The following is a 22,387-nucleotide window of genomic DNA, read 5'->3' as shown; positions in this document are numbered from 1 at the left end:
TACAGTAGGAAAAGTTTGCACAAGGCTCCCCGCGCCCACAACTCATTGGTGTTCAGTTCCCGTTCTGCTTCCTTGTGGGTTTTCTACCAGGAGTTCTTGGCCTGGCTGCAGCTCTGGCCTTTCCCTCCTCTGAACCTGAAGCAAACTGCTGCTGGTTTGGCTGGCGGGGGCCGAGTGCATCCGCCACAGATGGAAACTACGTGATGCCAAGAAGATGCTGCTCTGCACACCGTTTGCGGAGCTGTGAGGCTCGGGATGTAGATGTGTGTCAGGTGTCTTCAGCCTCAGCATGTGTTCACTGTCCCCATGAACTGCACATCTCAAAGAGTTTCAGTCAATGGTCAATCATCTGCCCCACTTCGATGTATTTGAGGATTTTCAGATAGTGCATTCCATATTATCGGATACTGAATACTCTTCAGATTGTCTTTTGTGATGATTGTAGTATTGATTTTACCATAAATAATATGGATGGTGTCAACTTTATTATTGTTTATCTTCTATTAATACGTGTTGGTTTATTAGCCTTTGAGTTTTTGGCAACTCTAGTTACTCTAGACATGGTTTTAGTACAATCACATTTTGTCACAGACTGCTATAATTAGGTTAATTAGTCATGGCTTCTATACAGCTTACTAGTAGGCTGAAATCTCCTTTTCTTTCAACAGGAAGATTAAGTGCTATAATAAATTGTTTCTTCAACAAAGCTTGAGCAAAGTACATTTCAGATTCATATTTCGAATACCGAGTGGAATTTAGCATTCTGCTAATTTTTCATGGAAACGTTGAAAATGCTCCTTCACAAAATGCTCCTTTTGCCAGAGGTTTCAGGCCAAGACGGTAATGCCAAAAGAAATCAATACTGATATTTATGGCCCATTCTATGCCTCCCATTTTGGGCACATTAACTTCAAAGGAAACCTCATTAAATATTGAGGACTCTGGGCAGGCAAATAGCCTTGTGTGACTTGGATTATTATTTATTGTTCTTCTTTGATTAATAATATATATAGGCTAATAGTCTGAGTTGTGCAGCTCATGATGCTGGAGCATCTGACACGTTTATGATCTAGTTTTCCATCTTCTTTCAGTAAAATACAGGGTGTTTCGAAAAGATGGACCCAATTTCAAAGCAGTATATTTCACCATGGCAAGGTGTTACAATTACACAAAAATTTACAAACGGATTAATGAGTTATCACGTTAGCAGTAATCATTTGAAACTCGATGTCTCGCCCTTTCAAGTGAGTAAGAGTTTGATTCATGGGCGGTTCATGGCTGCAGAAATACAGAGATTTCAAACTGGGTCCATCTTTTTGAAACATCCTGTAGTTTAGTAAAGTGTTTCACAGAGCTTTTTGCTGTAATGTGTGTGCCAGGGTAGCTCAATATTTACCCCAGAATGAAGAAACCCATGTACCTGTCTAGAAGGGCACGGTTTGTAGGGAAAGGTAACATCTTTTATTAGATCTGCTGATAAACTTGGAAGAAAAAAAAAAAAGTTGAGTTTCAGGCTTTTTAGTGCTGAAACAGGAATGAATTCAAACTCAGTACAGGTTGAGAAGAACTGCTCTGAGCTTAACTCGATTCTGTTCATCAGTCAGCCGGTATGGGAGAAGAATTAGTACCTGTGGATGCAAATTGCTCAGCTCTGGAGCCGGGGAGACGCTAGCAAAGGACACAGTCATTACCCTCAGTGCAAATTCCGCCTCTGGGTCATGGGAGGCTTAGTTAAGAGCAGGAAGGGGAGAAAATGTTATCATTTAATGAAAGCAGTGCCTTTGCTGAGTCCCTGGCTCAGGTATTCAACAGAGACGGTTGTTTCCATTCTAAGGCCTGTCTTTTGCAGGCGCTTAATAGTGAGCTCTTGAGAAATCAAAAGTATTCTTTTACTCTTAATGAGATTTTCTGTCTTCTTTCAGTTTCCTTTATTACAGTAAGTTATACTTTCCTCGCCCTCTCTGTTCCCAGTACTTAGCTTGAAAGTTTTTATTTTGGTTGGTACTTCTGAAGAAGTTTTTTGTGTGCACACAAGGTCCGTATCTCATGACTTGGCTGTTGGTTACCTTGCAAATAAATGTCTGGATACACCTTAGACCACAAAGGTACAATGATGCTGCTGCTTGAACTGCACAGGATGTCAGGCCACAGCCGTGTACAAATGACCATCTTGATATTTTTGTTGCAAGATTGAACTTAACATACAATCAGTGTAGAGGTTGTCCTCTGTAGGGTTTTTCCCCCATTTTTTTCTTCTTTCCTTCACTAGAAGGTCTCCAGTGTCATAAGATGCAGGTGTTGACACCCGGATGGGAGCTGAGTATTGTCTGAACTGAACTGGGTTTTATGGTTGTTGGGTCTTCCAGACTATGTGCAGATTAACAAGTAAAATGGGTCAGCAGCTGCTTCTGGCCCTGGCAGTGGGTGACGTGGCACAATGTGAATCCGTACAGCAAAACTCGCCTCACCTCCCAAACCACAGAGATCTCATATATTGTTTATTGTGGACAGATCCTGGACTGCCCTACCCCTTGGGCTGTGTCCCAGAATTTTCTGAGAAAAAATGAGTTTGCCAAAGTCAAATGTGAGCCAGCAACATACTAGCAAACTCTGCAGCTCGTGGTGAGCTTGTGCCTGGCCTTTCTCTGTAGCTGCAGATTCAGGAGAAGATCAGCAGGCAAGACCAAGGTTTGTGTCTTCTCCTCACTGTCTAGGTGTGGTGGGGTGTGAGATGGGCAGATAGAAACTCCATCTCCCCATAGTCTGAGACAATTTTATGCTGGAACAGCTTTATAGATGCATGAGCATGGTTTTAATCCTGATCTAACACAATCTGCCCATCAGTGGCCTTATTAGCTTAGGCCAAGCCTCACACGAGGCATAGTTGTGCATCTTCTGTTGAGTGCCCAGTGCCAGAAGACCATCCACATGTTTCTTAGAGGTTCAGCAGAGCAGTTGGTACTTGCCTAAAAAATTAAATGAAAGTACCCAGAGTTAAGTTGAGCTCTTCCTGAGCTTCACCACCACCAACACAGCCAGTGGTCATGCCCTTGCTATCCATTTTCACCGCCGCCTTTGCCAAAACCTGCCCTTTTTAAAAGATGGGGGCAGTTCTCAGGCCTCTGAGATTGGCTGAAGTTTGGGTGAATGGATTTCCCTGTGACCCTGGGGATCTCTGCTGTGAAACTCTCTCAAGCACCGACTCCCTCCATGCTGTGCCCTTCCTGGGGAGTTGTGTCCACGTCGCCTCGTGCCTTCTGCAGAACCACGGTCCCCGATCAACTGGGCGTCCGTCTGGTTCCCACAGGCGGGACACAGGCGGCTCTGGATCTCCTTTGCACAGATGCGCATTTCCTGAGTCTGGTTTTCTTTGTGATATTTTCTGCAGTGCCTCTTCATCTCTGAATGCAGATGTGTCCCATAGGATAAGTGAGGCTAGTTAATATACAGCAAGAATACCCCTGGCCAGCTTGGATTACTTCTTCATCCCAATCATTTCCCTCATCTTTTTCTGAAGAGGAAGAATTTTCATTATGCAGATACGAAAACGCGACTGAAAGGGCATTGTCTAATAAATGTGATGTCGAATAATGAGCTCTAAATACTGAATTCAGCTTTTGAGGAGAACAGCGGTAGACAAAGTAGTATATTAACTCCATATTTATAATTTTGCAGAATGCAGATGATAAGACTGCTTGTATGGCTTATGAGATAAAATACCGAAGCATATATTTTACATTTAAGAAAAATGGATTTTTTTGACAAAAGAACAGAACTCTCGCTTCCAACTTTCACTTTTTGTACTTTCTGGACACTAAAATTTTTCATTCTTGTCAAAGATTCATTGTGACACAATCTGCTGCTTATATTGTGTTCTTTGTGCATAAGCAAGGTCCTTTGATCACACTGGTCAGATATGAAAAGCTTGCAGCTCATAGCTTCCCATGGACATTCAGAATTATTATTACACCAGAAAACCATAGTCTTAATTAAATATCTTCTATTAACTCCGTTCTTCAGATGTACCGCCTTTGGTGCATCTTTGATAGAAAACATTGATTATGACACTTCGATGTGCATTTATCTTCTCTCATCTAGAAGTTTCTTGAGGACATTCATCTGTGCCCACTGGCACTCCAGTCTCAGAGAAACATTCCCAATGTCTCACAGAAATAATCCTTAAGAACGTTTTACTTTTATTTTCTTTTTTTTTTTTTTTCATTTTCTTTTTGACCTTCTGGCTAGTGATCTGATGTTTATCTGAAATACAGCAGAGATTTTTGACCGCATCAAATATTGAAAGATTTACTTTGTTGGTTTAGTTGCAGTGGAAATTGCATTTTTCTGGGTGCCCCCACAGCAGCATCAGCCTCTGTCCTGCACTCCCAGTCCCCCCATGACACGAAACCTGCTGTCAGCTGCTCATTTGGAATGTAAAAGTTCCTTCATTCTTTAAATGAAAGGAAAGGGAAGTAATTGCTTCATCAGAGCTATCTTTTAGGTATCAAACATGTCTTTTGTAGACATTGTACATCTTTTGAAGTCCTACCGCTTTGCTTAAAAAATAGAAAAAAAAACCCACACCAAAACAGTAGCAGTGCACTTTTGAAAAAATACCAGTGACCTGCGGGCCCAGGAGTGACTGCTGAGGTCTGATGGCTGAGCTCTGTTCACACCCGCGGGTATGCCAGCCGTCATCCCCTTTTGGACATGATAGACTGTACCTACATGTGTAAGATGCCTTTTGGAAAGGCAATGAAGGCAACTGGCTTGGAGTTGACTCCTCTGTTAGTTCTTCCTTTTGAGCCAGATCTGCCATAAAGGAGCTTGAGGGTTCCAGAGCCTGGACCAGGCTGCCCAGAGCGGGTGTGGAGTCTCCTTCTCTGGAGACATTCAAACCCGCCTGGACCGACCTGTGTGATCTGCTCCGGTGACCCTGCGTGAGCAGGGGTTGGACTGGGGGATCTCCAGAGGGCCCTTCAGCCCCCGCCGGTCTGGGATTCTGTGACTCTGTGACCCGTTGGAGCTCCTTATTTCTGAAATGTGATACAGCTTATAAACATTTCCTTCACATGGCAGTGTTGGTTCACATGAACAGCTGTGGAGACTGCAGATTAAGTGCTCAGCTAAATTTTGATTGGGAACAATCTCTGGAACCCTGATGGTAACACCAAAGCCTTACTTGCTTTGAGGCACGTGAGATGGCCTTTTGTGGAGGCACTCATTGTCTTGGTATCATTTCCACCGTGTGATCACAGTGCATCAGTGACCACAGTAACACCAGTACCTGAATAGAGCATCCTTGTGCAATGAATTTAGGCTGACGGGGCCATGGGGACATGCTTTTGACTTCACTCAGAGTTGGCCAAGCCTCTGCTGGAGTCTGATTCGATCTTTGAGTGTTGCATTTGGAGAAAGATGCGCACCTTCTGGAAATAGGGTGGAGGAGAGCAGTGAGAAGCGTCAGGTACCTGAAAACCTGACTGTGAAAAGATATTAAGGAGAGGGAGAAGGGATTATGTCTGAGAGCCTCAAGATTGCAGGGACAGGAGGGTATGGCCCTCAAATGTGTACTCCAAAGGGGAAAGAGCAGTTGTTTTTTGGTATCAGTAAGGGATAAAGCAAGGTGCATCTCGAAGTACTGCAAGAAAGATTCATGCCAGACATTTGGAAAGTCTTTGTGATAGAGGATAGCGAGAGACTGGCATAGATTGCTTGCAGTTTTGGTCGCTGAGCTCGTTCGAGCAGGTAGCGTGGCACATGGATGAGCATTATGCCAGGGGCCTGAGTGCGCCAAGGGACTGGGCAGCTTCTTGCCTCTGGTTACCTGTTCTTGAGGCAGTTCTGCTGTGGTGCCCCCACGAAACCTTGAGTGAGGCTTTCGCTGTGAAAAGAGCTGTGAGAAGCCTCATTGAGGGATGAGTCTATACCTGTGTGCATATATATGTACAGGCTGCCCAGGGCAGTGGTGGAGTCACCATCCCTGAAGGGGTTGAGCAGACATATAGAGGAGGTTCTTAGGGACGTGGTTTAGTGCTAGATTTAGGTTGTGGTCGGACTCAATGATCTTAAGGGCCTCTTCCAACCAAAACGATTCTATGATCTGTATCAGGACACAGAACTACAGATCTGGAGAGCCTTCCAGCTGGTGACATCCTGGAACAGATCCTTCAAGTGAGCTCTTCCAGTCCATGAAATGTATTTTCTCTTTAAGTTTTGTTGTGCATTGGCTCATGGTGATGGCCCATCTGTGTTTTGTAACAGTCAAATACAGGGAACTTTTCAGGAATACACAAGTACCATCTTTCAGCTGTCACCAGGGACCCATGGCCTGCTTCTGGTTCTGGCTGTGTGTCCCTGATGTGCTGGAGAGCATCAAAGAGTGAAGAAGAAACATGGAGAGTGTGGCTCGACAGAACAGCATTCTCAAAACCACCTGTACAACATCTGCGGAAAATAAAGGAAAAATGGCAATGTGAACCTAGCTGTGAAATATCTCAGGCAAAATCATGAAAATTTGGTGGGTGCTTACAAGTAACTAGAGTAGGAAGATTATGACTAAATCTCATTTCTGTTGCTGACCTTTCCTATCCAGTGGAGCTGTAAGAACCTACTAGTAGGAGGACTTGAGTGCTGAAGCCGTTGCTTTCTGATTCATGATACAGGTTTCACCTGGAATTTTCCAATAAAAGGTAATGAGATCCAAGCCAGCACTCCTCAGAGCACTCCTGGGTTCTGCATTTCGTGATGCTCTAGGAACGATTCTGCAGATAAACAGAAGAATGGTTTTTTTGTATAGTGTCATGTCATGGCGCTACATACCCTTTAGTATAATTTAGATATGGAGAGAAAGCGAGGAGGCGTTTGAATGAAGACAGAGGCATACCGATCAGTGAGCTTGTCTGTCAGATTTTATGAAAGAAATGAAGATTATTAAAATAACATTTTTGTGTTGAGAGCTGATTGAAGTTTGTCAAACCCATCATGTTTTTATTTTTACCTTGGGCAGAAATTTTTCTTAGAAGTTTTGTAATTCAGGTAGTGCAGCTAAACAGAAAATAACACCTTCAGTGAATGAATAATATGAGCTAAAACCTAGTATGGAAAAGATGGCAAATAATCCATCATTTTCTACATTAATCCCTCTAGTTAACTGTAGTATTCAAATGGAGGAATTGATCTCCCTATACATCTATTTTCAGAATGATCCAATCTATCAGTTAAAGCCAGATGCAGGTTTGACTTTCCCGTTCTTCCAGGAGCTTTTTCCAACTGTGGGGAGGCTGGTTTTCCTAACAAGATGTGGGCCACCTGCAGAAAATGAAGGGAAGAAATTATGAATATTTACAGAAGCCTATATAAGCAGAACTTGCAGTGCTAGTCTAAGATATTTAGAAGGTGATTTGAAATGCATGAGGTTTTTCCCAAGCTTCAGGCAAGAAGTGTGTCTTCTCAACGTATAGGTACGGTGGGGTTTTTTTTCTTTAAAGCAAGATGTATCAGGAGGTAAGACTGAAAGCGTGAATCAGGTATAACCTGAGGACTTAAAAAGTGAGGATAGCTTTTTTTAAAAAAACCACATTTTAAAAATATTATTTCATTATATGTTTTTACAAACCAGTCTCATGGCTACTGGGGAATGTGGTTAAGAGGTGTTTGCAGCTCACTCTGGCGGCACTGGTTTTACTGGCACTGTATTCTGATTTTCCACACTATTTATGTCAGTGCAGAGCATGGTAATGAGGTGCTGGTTTGACTTACCATGGCCAGAGCTGTTCTTGAGACAGATGACTCTGGGGCAGGGTATTTTAAATTATGGAAATAGTTTTAAAATGCAAAACAATCTTTTGTAAAGGATCATTTCCTTTAGAGCCAAGGGAAGAAAGCATGGAGATAAATATTTTGGATTTTTTTAGATCTTATGAAGAGTTCTGAAGGAATGCCTAAACTTGGGGACAGTTTTGACCAGATGGTGTCCTTAGAATAACTGCTGTTAGTGATAAGAGCAAGTGTTTTCTCTAATAAATTTACAAAAGCTTTTTGTGGTGTATCTGGCAGCAGGAGATAAATCGCATGCAGTAGCAATGACACCAGACTATGGAAGCTGTTCCTTTCACTTAAGACTCAGCCCATCCTCTGGAGGCAGCAAAAATGAGTATCAGCTCCTTGTGCCCATCTGGAATGTGTCCCTGTCCCCTGAGACACTGTCTCTCTGCAAAGATCCCCTTTCCCTCTGTTGACTCTCTGAAGGACCTTCTAATTAAGGACACCCTGTGAGGACACCAGCATTGCCCTGCAGTGACAATTAGGATTTCTTTCTCCAAGCCAATGGCTGATACACATTCTATTTCCTACAGCTGTGGGGGGAAAGAGAGTATTTTGCATTTGCGAATGTGTCAGATTCACAGATCTGCTGCCATGTCGGCTCCAGTTTAAAGCTGGTTCTGACTTAGACGAGAAGATGTCAAAAAACCCAAAGTGATAAAGCAAGTTGTCTGTGATTCAGTGCATGAAAAATCGTTTTCTCTGAGAAAACAATAATCCTTGCCTAGATGTGGTGTGAGGAGCCCTGTTTTGCTCCCAAAGTCTCATTTTGAGATATAAACTCAAGACCCTCCTGTTTCCAGCCACCAGAGATGATTGTAGGGTCAGTTTCTGAAACAGGATCTTTAGTCCTCCTGCTCTTTTGATCATATTTTATTTTGATCGATGTTTTTTGTGTCTTTCAATTTCCATGACAACTCTGATTGACAAATGTATTCTTCATTATGCTGACAAAAATAGCCACACTACAGGTTGATGGGTAGTACCCATCTGTTGTCTCAATGGACCATTCCTGCTTTTGCTCCTGCTGCTTGGAAACAGTGATGTATTACAGTTGGTCTAAGTTCCTTGGAAAATTTCACAGCAGAGGTATAGAAAAGCAATTAATATTCACAGAAAGATTACTGATTGAGATAGCTTTCATTGCACTGACTTTTAAATAGCAACATCTCTTATTAATGCCATCACTCCTAATAAATGCAATTAAAATTGTTGACTAATGAAAATTTTAGTGTTAATTTATATAATACAGACTTTCTACTTGCAAGTAGGGCTTTCTTGATTCTGCAACGTTGTTCAGGGAGAGAGAGACTATCATCTCTGATTACATGGCTGTCATTTAGTAAGAAGAAAGCAATTTTTCAGAGTCTCCCTTGTTAAACATCACCCAGAGACTTCTCGAAGCAGCAGCAGCCAAAGTTCTGAAGTGGCGTTTTAAGTAAGTCACTTCAAAAGTCAACAGCATTAAATTGTTTTATATAAACACTTGCACTGATGAATCCACTGAATTCAACTTTTGCCATTGTGTTGTGTTTGACTATGAGAGGTGCATCATATATATTTATTGCTTCAAGGACGAGGTGTTGGCAGATCAGAAGAGATAGCATTGATCCTGTGAAATTCAGTTTCTCATGTTCTGTGCTCTGTTTGCTGGTTTTCCACAGAAAGTGGGATATGGCACTGATTTTTGAAGCAAGTACTTCTGTCGCTGACATTTCTCCGTGTTAATCCATACATGGAAAGAACATCTGTTGCATCACCACTTTGCTCACACTCCTCTTCATGAAATCCTCAGGATCCCTGGGAGTTTGGCATGGAGATGGCCAGTGCCAAACTGAGTCAGCCGTGCTGCAGCCAGCGAGGGGTATTGCATGCACTATGCTCTTACCTGTGTCTTTTGTGGAGATACTGATGAATTTGTGACTTTGGGCAAGGCTTGATTTGTTGGAAGAGCATCTATAGTTATGCCTGCAAGTACAACTCTCTCTATAGCTCCAGTTCTGGTCCTAGAGCTCATGACCTGTGAGGAAAGGTGGAAGGATTTGTCCAGCTGTGGGATGACAGAGCCAAACTCTCCTTGTTATTGGCAGTGAAAGTTATAAGGATCAACCGTGACAAATTGCAGGTAGGGAGATTCAGCTTCAACATATTAACCAAAAAAATCCTCTTTGCCGGGAGAAGAGTGCAGTTCTACAACAGGGCACCCGGAGAGGCTGAGAGCGCTTCGTTGTAGAGGTCAGCGTTTTGGTAGACAAAGCCACAGCTGGCCTGGTCCAGCACTGCCTGTAGGCCTAGTCTGAGCACAAGGCTGGACTAGACACCTCCAGAGGTTTCTTCCAACCATTGCTTCTGTGATGGTGTCAGTGTATGTTCAATAAATGGCCTGGGTCCGTGGCACCCACCGGGAACAGCTTTACAACCTCCTTCTCTCTGTCATCTACAAGCATTGCCTCTGCTAAAAAGCTGAACCCATTTGTCATAAGGAGCCCCTTTTTCCGACTCCTTTCCTCCCCTAGTTTGCTCCTTGTGTTGAAGTACAGCTTCTAACTAAATTCCGTCTATTAGAAATACCAAAGCTTGACGCTGCTCTCATCTCCTTGGGAAGCCTCTCCAGAGGGGAAGCCCAGCTCTCCTGCCGTTCTTAGAGCAGAGCGGCCTTCAGTGTCTTCTGCCTCATTTGCAGCAGCACCGTATCCTGGGCAATCTCTCAGCATTTTTGTCAGGGCATTTCTGTGACTTCCAAAACCCTTCGGCAAGTGTGTATTTTTTCAGTTGATCTGAATAAGGTGTGACACTGGTATTTTTCAAGGAGCTTGCTTAGTTGCTTTCCGTAGCGAAGCTACGGGATGTGAGCTGGAGCATCAGTGGTGCAGAACACCTCTGCCCATCAAGAAACTTCTGCTTTGCTCTGTGGCCTTCTGTTTCTATAGAAAATAGCTCATTCACTGTCTTTTATACTTCACTTGTCTTTTCCACTTCGTGTTCAACTGCTTACAGCTTCAGATTATGCAAAATGCTCTGAAGATGTTTGTTTCAGCGAGAATTTTGCTTGAAATCCAGAAGAACCTTACAAGCTGTGCAATACATTTTGCCGTCACTTGTATGAAAGATAATTTGGATTCTTTATTTCTCTGCATAACATTTATAGTTGCCTCTTTCTAGCAAAAAATCTAGCTACATTTTCATTGTAATTATCATTTATGTACTGGCTTACTCAGCTGTACTTTGGGGCATTCTTCAGCTACCTGTTTCTGCTGAAGACTTGTAGCACTGAGAAGTTAATCTTTGATTATTTTTAGCAAGTATAAATTTCAGCGATTTGATTTTTATATTGGCACAGGCATGTTTGTACAAAGAAAGCGCCCACCCATGTACAGTTTGCACTATGTTTATTGAGATTTGGGGTGCCATGATCACCACGATTGCGTGGCGAAGTCTCAGTGCTGCGACTTCACAGTGTGTGCACCAGACTATGCAGACAAGAGAGGTAGATTCACAGGGCAACAGGGAGAGAAAAATAATGGCATGTGTATAAAGGTGAAGAGGATGAATATTCCAACCATGAAATCACTATAAAAAGCAGTTTTGGTGAGCACGGCAAGCCTGAGTTTAGCTTTGGATACCGAGCACCCTGGATGCAAAGGTACATTTTTCCATCGGTTGTTGTAGTTTTTGCTGCATAATTCTCTTTGTGTCTGTTGAAGCAGTACGGAGACTGTTTGCAGACTTGCAGCTCACAGGAGTGCCACCAATGCACTCTCCTGTCAGATGGGGGCTTAAAATTTCCAGCTTCCATCCAAATTGGGCATTTTTGGGATAGCTGAGAGTCACAAGTGCCGGTCACCTGAGATTTCTGAGTTCTGGCTTCAAAAAAGGAGAGCAGATTTCTTCTCGCTTTGGGTTATGGAGAACTGCCAAATTCATAGAATCATAGAATCACATGATGGTTTGTGTTGAAGGGCCCTTCCCAGCTCCCCCGGTGCCCCCCCTGCCATGAGCAGGGACATCTGCACCAGCTCAGGTTGCTCAGAGCCCCGTCCAGCCTGGCCTGGGATGTCTCCAGGGATGGTTCAGCCACCACCTCTCTGGCCAACCTGGGCCAGGCTCTCACCACCCTCAGGGACAACAATTCCTTCCTCGTGTCCAGCCTGAATCTCCCTCCTTTAGTTTAAAACCATCACCCCTTGTCCTGTCGCAACAGGCCCTGCTCAAAAGTCTGTCCCCGTTGTTCTTATTGGCCCCTTTTAAGTACAGAAAGACCACAATAAGGTCTCCATGGAGTCTTCTCTTCTCCAGGCTGAACACCCCAGCTCTCTCAGCCTGAATTCTTTCATCCATTCCCTTATTGTCACTTCCATGGCCTGGATGCCACGTGTGGCTTCACTGCTGGGCAAGGGCGTTGCAGTGATGTGGGTGAGACCATTGGGAAGGTTGTGTTCGGTGCAGCAGGATTTGAGAGCTGACGTTCTGTGGGCAGCCGTGAGGCGTGTTTCAGTTCAGAGGATGCACATGGTAAAAAATCTCAGGGCATGTATCTTCCACGAGTATGAAACTGTCCTCAGTCGTATTTTCCTGTGGCCTTGCAAATGGCCTGTGTTGATTCCGTCTCCTGTGACTGTGCTGACAACAGATTTGGGGAAAGTAGAAGGGTCAAAGTCTGATCCTTGTGGGTTTCTGGCTGTTTCCCAGGCTCCAGTTGTGACTTTTTTGATGGAGCAAAACATGAGCAGTCAGTAATCTTAGAAAAATGGTTCAAAGGTACGTAGGGTTATTCTTCTGAAGACCTTCCTTGAATTTTACCAGGCTCTCTCATCCATGGAGGAATTCAGGAATCTGGATCGGGACATTGAGGGGTCTGCAAAACGGTGGAAGAAATTTGTGGAATCTGAGTGTCCGGAAAAGGAGAAATTCCCCCAGGAATGGAAGAACAAGTCAGCCCTGCAGCGCCTGTGCATCCTGAGAGCCGTCCGACCCGACCGCATGACCTATGCTGTCAGGTGGGGACACTGCTGCCTCTGTCACGCTCTTGATTAACAGACAACTGTGGGTCTGTGTTTTGTGGGGAACGGGAGTAATTCAGGAATATGTTTAGATTTATCGATTACGGAATATGAGTTCTGCACACCGGTTTCTCATAAAGCAGTCTGCTGAATGAGTCATCTCTGAACTCTGCAAGACCGTCAACACATTTATTTTAACTGGAGTTTCTTGCTTGGGGAAGTCTAACCCCAATATCACCAACAGCGATGGAAACAGTATAACTCACACTGGGTGAGGAGCAGACATGCCAAGTCAGAAATGAGCATCATCACACAGGTGTTATACAGCTGCTAGAGACTTTTAACAATCAATACAACTCCTAGGGTTCATTTAAGTCGATATTAGTTACTAGATCCTTTATGGTTGTTCCTTAGGCACAAGAATAAAGTCTAGAAAGGAAAATCTTATAGAGGCTTTCTCTTTTTTTTTCCTGTAAAATGCATAATTTATGTGATGCTAGTTCTGAAAGCTGTAGTTGTAAATTATGTAGTGAAGGTAACTAGGCAAATCTAAACTGCATGAAGGTATGAAAAAGCTTCTTCCAAGAGAAACTAAAGGTCCTTCACTCCTTTAGGACTTGTTTTTTTCTTCTCTGTCCTAGTAGTCTGGGATCTGACATTTCTGCAATGCCTCTCGTGCCACTGCCTCTCAAATGGTTTATGTTGCTCCACCATCTGGCATGTGCATGTATATGGGTGCATGTACCAGATTGTGTTACTCAGTGTATGAACTAGATTTCTGTTTGTGCTTTAAAATTCACAGAAAAGTGCAGGCAAGACTGAGTGAAGTCTCACTATGGTCAATTTCTTAATGTTTTATTAATTTAAATAACTATAATTTATCATAATTATACCGTTCAAAACCATCTTCTTTTACATTTGTTACTCGTTTAAGGCTGGGTTATCCATGTGTTCTCTCAGCTGAAAAGATTGTTTTTTCTGTCATTATTTAGTTTGAGTAAAATAAGCTTTTGTCTTCCTGAAATTTTAAGTGCATATTTCATTTAAGCAAGCTCAATTAATTCCTTTCAACCAAAATGGTGGTACTCACATAGCTCAAAAATAACTAGAACATAAAGTTTCAATTCCTCAATTCCTTTCATATCTCTCTTTTATGAAAAGGTAAGGGAATCCAAGTTCAAAATCTTGGCTGGATATTTTTAGGATTTGAGCATCTCATACTTTTCTGTTTGCACAAGAGTATTTAAATGTTTTTGTTTGGTTTGTTTCTTATCTTGAAATAGGTTACAACGCAAACACGTGCAAAGACTAACAGTCCACAGCACCTTCCCCAAGACTTTCTTCGTAGATGTTTGTGACTAAAGTTCTTCTTGAAATACAGGATAGTCAGAATCTAGACCCAAAAGGCTTAAGAAGAGCTTTTGTTTGGGGAAATCTCATACCCCAAAAGCGAATGTGAAATTGTTAGTGGTAACCATGACAGTCAAAATGCCTTTGACTTCCTGGTTCCTCCTTGATAGTATCATATTCCTCAAATATAGCCACCACACAGAAGGCTGATGGTCATGTGCTCTCTCGTTTTCCTAAGCACCTCCGAAGTTGGATTGTGTCTGTGACCTTTCAAAAAGTGAGGGATCCTGTAGAGCCAGTAGCATTTCAAGGTCATACGTGTCTTAACAAATTCATTGAGTTTTGCATATCTGCAATGTCATTGAATCCCAGAAGTTGTTTTCTAGTTCTCAACTGGTTTATTCAGCCTGGGGAAGAGGGGACTAAGAGGAGACCTCATCGTGGCCTACAGCTTCTTCACCAGTGGAGCAGAAGGGGCAGGGCTGAGCTCTTCTCTCTGTGACAGTGACAGAACCCAGGGAACGGCAGGAAGATGTGCCAGGCAGGGTCAGTTGGACGTGAGGAAAAGGTTCTTCACCCAGAGGTGCTGGACACTGGAACAGGCTCCCCAGGGAGGTGTCACAGCCCCAACCTGACAGTGTTCAAGAAGAGACTGGACAACGTCCTCAGACACACGGTGTGACCTGTGGGGTGTCCTGTGCAGGGACAGGAGTTGGACTCGATGGTCCTTGGGAGTCCCTTCCAACTCAGGACATTTTATGGTTCTGTGATCTTCTATGATCTGTAACTTGCAGATCTCTTCCTTCTGTATACCAATTAAACATGCCAACATTAAGTACTTTACTGATGATCAATTAACATCACTACAAATATAGTCCCAGCCTTCCTGTCTCTGAGAGTCTTGACAAGCGCTTGAATGCATTTAAGCAGTCAAGGAGTAATTCAGTAGCCTACCCCAGAGATTATTAGGAGTATTTTAGATACCCTAGAATATCCCTGCCCCATCTCCAGCTGCTGTTCAGAAAGGCATAAGGCTCTTTATGTCCCGTGTCATATATAACACCTCCATGAAGATGGTCTAGGAAGCTCTTTAGTGTCTAAAATGAAACGGATGCCACCCTCCCTCCACCCCTGTACAGGCTTCTTGCATTTCCCCATCTTGGAATTTAGGTTTTTCAGCCACTCTTTGTACCAGATCGCTGGGGATATTTGCACAGACTGTTTTATTGCCTAGGCCTAAGGAGCCACCAGGAGAAACTACTTTTACCACGACTCGCTCCTTAGAGCTTAGGTGAGGGCAGTGCTCTGCTGTCCGTCACTGAGAATCAGTTGGAGTGTGGAGGGTGTTGGTCTCTTCTCCTAAGGAACAAGTGATAGGATGAGAGGGAACAACCTCAAGTTGCACCAGGGGAGGTTTGGATTGGATATTAGGAAAAAATTATTCATGGAAAGGGTTGTAAAGCACTGGACAGGCTGCCCAGGGAACTGGTTGAGTCACCGTCCCTGGAGGTGTTTAAGAGACGTATACATGAGGTTCTTAGGGACACAGTTTAGTGCCAGAGATGGTTGGACTCGATGATCTTGAGGGTCTCTTCCAACCAAAATGATTCTATAATTTCCTCAAGAGGAATTTTCCAGTGTAAATACCTGTTTCATCCTTCAGTCTTCTTGAAGAACGTCAGCAAGGATCTTCTTGCAACACTCTTCATGCGCTCCCATGCTTTCACATCCACGATGAGGTCAGATCAGTCCAGCAGCTACTAGCAGGGTATAACTTGGTCATGATGAAGTCCTTCCAAAAGCACTGGTGCTGCCTTGAGGGACAGACAATGCAGAAGGACTAAGGATCCCAGTAGCTGGCGCCTCCAGCTCCCCAGATAAAGGATCTTAAGCTTCGTATAACCTAGCAAAGTTGTAAATCAGCCATTTGTCTCACAGGACATTTTTGCTTTATTTTTCTGGCACCATTTCTGAAATCCTACTGCTTATATGGTGACCCAGCCCATGAATGCCTTATCTAAAAGTCACCAAGTGCAGGCACTCTGCCAGTCCTGTCTCTGAGATCTTCTTTTCCTGCATGTGTGGTCCATTTCAAAGTCTCCAAGTCACATTAGTTGTGTTTCTGAATCTTCAAGGCATCATTTCATAGAGCTGAGACTTGATGTAAATCAAGAATGTTATGACTTTGTATCTGATGGACTTCTTTAAATTTTGTGGACTGAAGCTTTCCAGTGGCCCTTTAGTAATTCTTAACCCAGAACAGAAAAGTCTACTTGAAAGAGGTGCCAGACAAAGTGGAAGCTTTTTCTTTTGCAAGCCCTAAAGCATCTCCTTTCCACCTGCCTTTCACTAGTCCTTGCAGGAGACTCTCAGCTCTCTTAGAAGGAACTTGTCTGCCTTATTCTGGTATCATCCACCAGGCTAATGTTTTCCTTCCCTGTGGTACTGAGGTTTTCAAAAGGCTGAGTCATGAATCTGTGCTAGAAAAGCAGCTGCTGATTCCTGGGGTTTGAATACAACATCCCTACCTTTAAATTGATGTTCACTGTAACCTCTTTTCCTAAAGCAGTGATTTTGGAAAGCTCCCTCTGGGGAAATTCCGCCTGGACGTTCTCCATTTGCTGTATTCTCTTCAGGCAGATGCTATGGAGCTGAGGTTTTTTCCCGTTCACTCAACTGTATTTTTCCTTGTGACTCTCACGCAGGGGCTTAAGCAACACGCACTAGATATTCTTAGAGCTCTTCTCTTTTGTCTTCCCAGAACAAAGTCATTTGGTAAATCATCTGGACTTTTTGTGACTTTCAGTGATGAATCTAAAGGAACGCTCTTTCCCCTCGAAGGCTGTATGGATTACAAAGTACACAGCCATTTTCTGTACATTAACTTAACTATTTCTTCTCTGCTGAGATCCCTTTGTCAGAATCAAGCCCCTACTTGTATTGAACTTCTGAAGATAACGTTGGGCTGGTAGATCCCACTTTCTTCTGTCCACATGTCATTTGTCAGATATTGGTGTGCCATGTGTCATTTTACCCCTGTAAAAAACGCCAAACATTGCCTCTAAATGACAGCTCCTGAAGCCCAGCCTGCAGATCCCCTCTAAAATTTGTCATGCCCCTTTCTTTCATTAAGTTTCTAATTTGTTTGAATCAGCAAAACGAATACTAATTATTTGATTATTTACAGGAAGTCTGTCTTTTCTGAACAATAGCAGACTGGCAAAACATTTTTTTTCTTTCTGGCAGAGATTTTGTGGAAGAAAAGCTCGGCAGTAAATATGTGGTAGGGAGATCCCTGGATTTTGCGACAACTTTTGAGGAATCAGGACCTGCAACCCCAATGTTTTTTATCCTGTCCCCAGGAGTCGACCCACTGAAGGATGTGGAGAAACAAGGTAAAAAAAATCATGTCTCTAGGCGTACTACAATGTTGCTTCTTATCTTGGCATGACATTCTTGTTCTGGTTTTTTTGCTTGTTTGTTTGTTTTTAAACTCATCTCTTTGCAGATAATGGAGTAATCTGTTAAAAATATATAATTGTGAGAAGACGTGATTGTTTCTTTTTTTTTTTTTCCCTTTTTTTCCTTAAAGCTTTTTGGATTTTTATCTAAAGTTTAAAATAAAACTTGTCTCTTCGCTGCCTTGCCTGGATTCCCAGTGTGACTCACGCCGCAACGATTTCTGAGCTGGTCTTGAACACAACCTATAATTTACATCAGAGATATCTAATATGCTGTCAGATAGCTAAAAATGAGCATCAGCTCCCTATAACATTCTGCTGGTTAACAGCAGAGTTTCCAGTTTTCAGTCCCACCCTTCCTGAGCTGGTTTTGGTGCGGATGCTCAGGTGGAGTGATTTCTATTGTGCACCAGTCAGTGCCTGTGCTCTAAAGGTGCCAACGTGCAGAATTCCCTCTGGGTCTCAGCTCCTCTGTGGAAGAATTATCATTTTCAGCCTGAACGTGGCAACTAAAGTAGGTCTGGAAATGGGGTCACTTCTGATTGTCAAACAGTCACTGCAGCCACTTCTTTTGAGACTTTTACGGCCCAGGGGCTCCATCCCGCTGGGCCAGAGGGTCTGATGCCTGTGGGTGCTGCTTCAGGGCTGCTCCGGATTGCTGTGCTCCTCATCATGTGTCTTTTCTCCTTCTCCAGTGATGTGCTACACATATCTCCAGGACTGTGATTTCTGGTCAAGCTCTGATGCTCCCAGCAGTGTGGAGTGTTGTATATTCAAACTGTTTGAATTAGAGCAGAATAGAATGGAATAAAATAGAATTACAATAGAATAGAATATTTCAGTTGAAAAGGCCCCACAGTTATCATCTAGTGCAACTGCCTGAACACTTCAGGGTTGACCAGAAGTTAAAGCGTGTTATTAAAGGCATTGTCCAAACGCCTCTAATTACAGACATGCAATCCACGGGACCATAGTAGAGCTGCTGGCTGGTTTTTAGCAGGCTGGTCTCCAGACTAAACATCAACAAGGCTAGTCGCCCCAGCAGAGAAACCAGTAACACTGAAACCAGAGAAAGCAGTAACATCATCCAGGTGAGCAGTGGAAGGACACTGACCTGTGGATTTCTTTTCCTCTCTATGATGCACCTTCTGGGTCATCCCGAAATAATATTTGAGCCAGTCTCTACCCACATTTCCACAAGCAGCTTTCAGAGACATTAAAGCCCAGTGCAGCCTAAGCCACAGACCAGATGGTATTTCTCAGTCGTGCGGAGTTCCTGGACTTTGCCTTGTATTTTGTGCTCTTTCTGTCCTGACTCAGGTCTCATTATTGTGGACTGAAGGGGATCCCCCTGAGGAAGGTCCTATCATGTGCTCGGCTTCCCTTTGCAGCCATGTCAGTGATCCTGTCTCTCATCGTGCTGGGAAATGAAGCAGTAAAATCCAACCACAGATGGTTTAATTGGAATTGTAAAGACGTGTAGTTGAGCACCTGCGCTTAGTCAGCCAGAAAAGCTAGGGCAAGTAAAAGTGAAAAAGATCTCATGAAATAAAATCACTGCTTCAGTGCAGCTGCACTGGCCTTAAAGCCTGCCTCACTGGGGTTTGGATCAGACTCATTATTCAATATATTCTCTGCTCTTCATTAGGTTTTATTAAAGTGCAAGTCTGGCTAGATAATTCTTGTGAATGGAAGATATCTTCTTGCAGATGCTGCCCGCTCCTGGGACCTTTGCTTGGCAGCACGGGGAGGACCCGCCGCAAACCCCGTTGGCTCGGGAAGCTTCCCCAGGTCCCTGCTCAGAGCAGACTGGCGTCATCTTTGGTGGAGCAGCCAGCACAGTCCTGTCCCTATCTGTGAAGTGGAAATAACAACTGATATCAATTCTGTTATTAATCACCTGGTTTACATTAGTGCCCTACCTTCTATAAGTTTGCCCCATCCCTTCTTTAACATTCTAAACATACACTGATGTGTATCTTTATGTGTAGGTATTTATATTCGCATGTAATGGATATGTATACCTCCTATAAGACTAAACTGAAAGAGGGTAGATTTAGATGAGATTTGAGGAAGAAATTCTTCCCCGTGAGGGTGGTGAGACACTGGCACAGGCTGCCCAGAGAAGCTGTGGGTGCCCCATCTCTGGAAGTGTTCAAGGCCAGGCTGATTGTGGCTCTGAGCAACCTGGTCTAGTTGAAAACATCCCTGCTCATGGCAGGGGGGTTGGAACTAGATGAGCTGTAAAGTCCCTTCCAACCCAAACTGTTCTCTGATTCTTGAGAGGGTGGGTCTTGAAGGCAGAGGAGGAGATGAACAGCTCTCGAAGTTGGCAGCCACTAGAGATGGTGAGAAGGAAAACTGGAATCTCTCAAATGTGGGGAGAGCTGTATCCCAGGGGGTTGCTGTAGTAAGGCTAAGCAGAGAGCTCGAGCAACTGGAAGAGTTTGGATATTTGTTTTACTTAGGGCCATCTGTTTCCAGTCATGTACCAACATCTGAATCCAAGACTTGCCTGCTTTTAGCAGAGATCAGGAATTAAAGGTGCACCGTCTGGATGAAAGCAAATCTGCATGCAGAGTGCAGGCAATCCCATGGGATCAGAACTTGGGGACATGTGTGCTGACCCCCTGGCTGAGCTGAATGCATCATGCTGCGATGCATGGACCCAGCATGGATGTTTGTTGAGCTGCTTCCCTTCGTCAGCACAGATTGGTGCTCATTTTCCGAGGAGCATGCAGCAGAGACTACTTGCTCCAGGCAGTTGCTTCTCCTATGAGATGAGGAGAAACTGGTGGTCTCCATCTTCGGATGACAGACGGATTCAGAAAACTAAGCAGGACATCTTTAGTCATGATCACTGAAAGGCTCTGAGGTGCTGGGATGCTACAGAGAAATCAGGGGAGTCTGAAGGAATACCACAGACTGAATGAAGAAACACGAAATAGCTGTCACGCTTCCTCCAGAGCAGGACCTTAAATGACATGGGTTTTGAGGTTCCCACCCTGCACCGTGCAGAGAGGGATGTAGAAGGGTGCATGAGGAAAACTGTGACCAGCAGGTCAAGGAGGTGAATCCTCCCCCTCTGCTCTGCCCTGGTGAGGCCCCATCTGAGTCGTGTGTCCAGTTCTGGGCTCCCCAGTTTAAGAAGGACAAGGAATTACTGGAGAGAGTCCAGCGCTGGGCTACAAAAATGCTGATGGGTCTGGAGCATCTTTCTTTTGAGGAAAGGCTGAGAGAGCTGGGGCTGTTGAGCTGGAGAAGAGGAGCTGAGAGGGACCTGATCAATGTGATCAATATCTCAGGGTGGGTGTCAGAGGATGGACCAGACTCTGTTCAGTGGTGCCCAACGCCAGGGTGAGGGGCAACGGGCACAGACTGAAACACAGGAGGTTCATCTGAACATGAGGAGAAACTTCTTTGCCGGGAGGTGCCAGAGCCTGGACCAGGCTGCCCAGAGCGAGTGTGGAGTCTCCTTCTCTGGAGACATTCAAACCCGCCTGGACCGACCTGTGTGATCTGCTCTGGTGACCCTGCGTGAGCAGGGGGGCTGGGCTGGGGGATCTCCAGAGGGCCCTTCAGCCCCCACCGGTCTGGGATTCTGTGATTCTGTGGCTGTAGCGGTGGTCTGCAGTGGCTCCTGGAACATCCCGTCACAAGGGCTCTGCCGTGGTCCGCTGGTCTTGGGCCTTTTCACAAGCATTGTGGTACACCCTGAGACGTCTCCACACCTGCCAGAGACCATGATGATCCATGAGGAATCTGGAGGGCTGACTGATCTCTAGCTCCAAGAAACCTGGGAGGCCTTGGCCAAGGCCAGAGGAAGCTCACACAGATTTCAGTTCAGCTGCCTTCTGAAGGGTTCCTAACCTTACTGCTGGTTCTGGCATGCATCACAGGGTGCATTTCCCCACCGAATGATGTCTTGTTCAAAGCCTATTTAATCAGCAGGAAATTATTTTAATTTCCTATCACTGTAAAATATGTTTTTACACAAGGTTGCAGAGGAATAATGTTCTTTAAACAAGAGACGCTTTGTAATAATGTACCTTTGTGTTGATGCCGCTTTGTAATTAAAAGTAGTTTGGAAGAAGCTGCTGCTGTTTTCAGTGCTTTGGCAAGGAGTGTGTGAGAGACAAGATAACTATTATAAGAAGTGTGATATCTCTTCTGTGAGGGTTTTTGATAAGGCTGAGCTCTGCCTCGCTGCCTGAGCTCAGCTGTGCTGTGCCGTTCCCCGTAAAAGTGCTGAGCATCGCTCTTTTTTTTTCCTTTTAGGGAAGAAACTTGGTTATACATTTAACAACAGGAATTTCCACAATGTTTCCCTTGGACAAGGTCAAGAGGTGGTTGCTGAACAAGCTCTGGATCTGGCTGCGAAGGAGGGTCACTGGGTCATCCTTCAGGTACAGTGACGTTGGAAACAGCCCCACCACTCCTGGGTGAGCCGGTGCTGATCACCTTGGTGACAGCAATCTGTCCTTAGCTGGTGAGAAAGGGGACAAGGTGTCATCTGTATGTCCAAAGCAAAGACCTTTGGTTTTTTGCTGCTATCTATTGCTTTTATAGGCCATAGTGATTTTAGTTTTCTTGCTCTTTGAGCCTTCTGCAGGTTGTGTAGTTGCAGGGAGTGCTCCAAGGGAAAGTTGTGCTACGCTTTCCTGTGCCTTTATTTGCTTTGTGAATAAAGAGCTTTGTTCTTAAAAGCTGTTAGATTAGTTCTCTTACTACCACTCAAAACTTACGGTGTAT

The 22,387-nt window shown here is 44.1% G+C and overlaps 1 protein-coding gene across 1 annotated transcript in view; it reads left to right on the top strand.

The window, feature by feature from the left end:
* DNAH9 (dynein axonemal heavy chain 9) overlaps positions 1-22,387 on the top strand; it is a 205,756-nt gene that overhangs the window by 148,998 nt on the left and 34,371 nt on the right. Inside the window, exons 60-62 of the mRNA XM_065647527.1 lie at positions 12,628-12,821; positions 17,421-17,569; positions 21,914-22,041. Of these exons, the coding sequence (XP_065503599.1) occupies positions 12,628-12,821; positions 17,421-17,569; positions 21,914-22,041 (471 nt within the window). The remainder of the gene's footprint in view (positions 1-12,627; positions 12,822-17,420; positions 17,570-21,913; positions 22,042-22,387) is intronic.

Source organism: Caloenas nicobarica, chromosome 18 (genome assembly GCF_036013445.1).
Source record: "Caloenas nicobarica isolate bCalNic1 chromosome 18, bCalNic1.hap1, whole genome shotgun sequence".
NCBI lineage: Eukaryota > Metazoa > Chordata > Aves > Columbiformes > Columbidae > Caloenas > Caloenas nicobarica.
The sequence above is the reverse complement of the archived record's forward strand: the minus strand, read 5'-3'. Positions and strand labels throughout refer to the sequence as shown.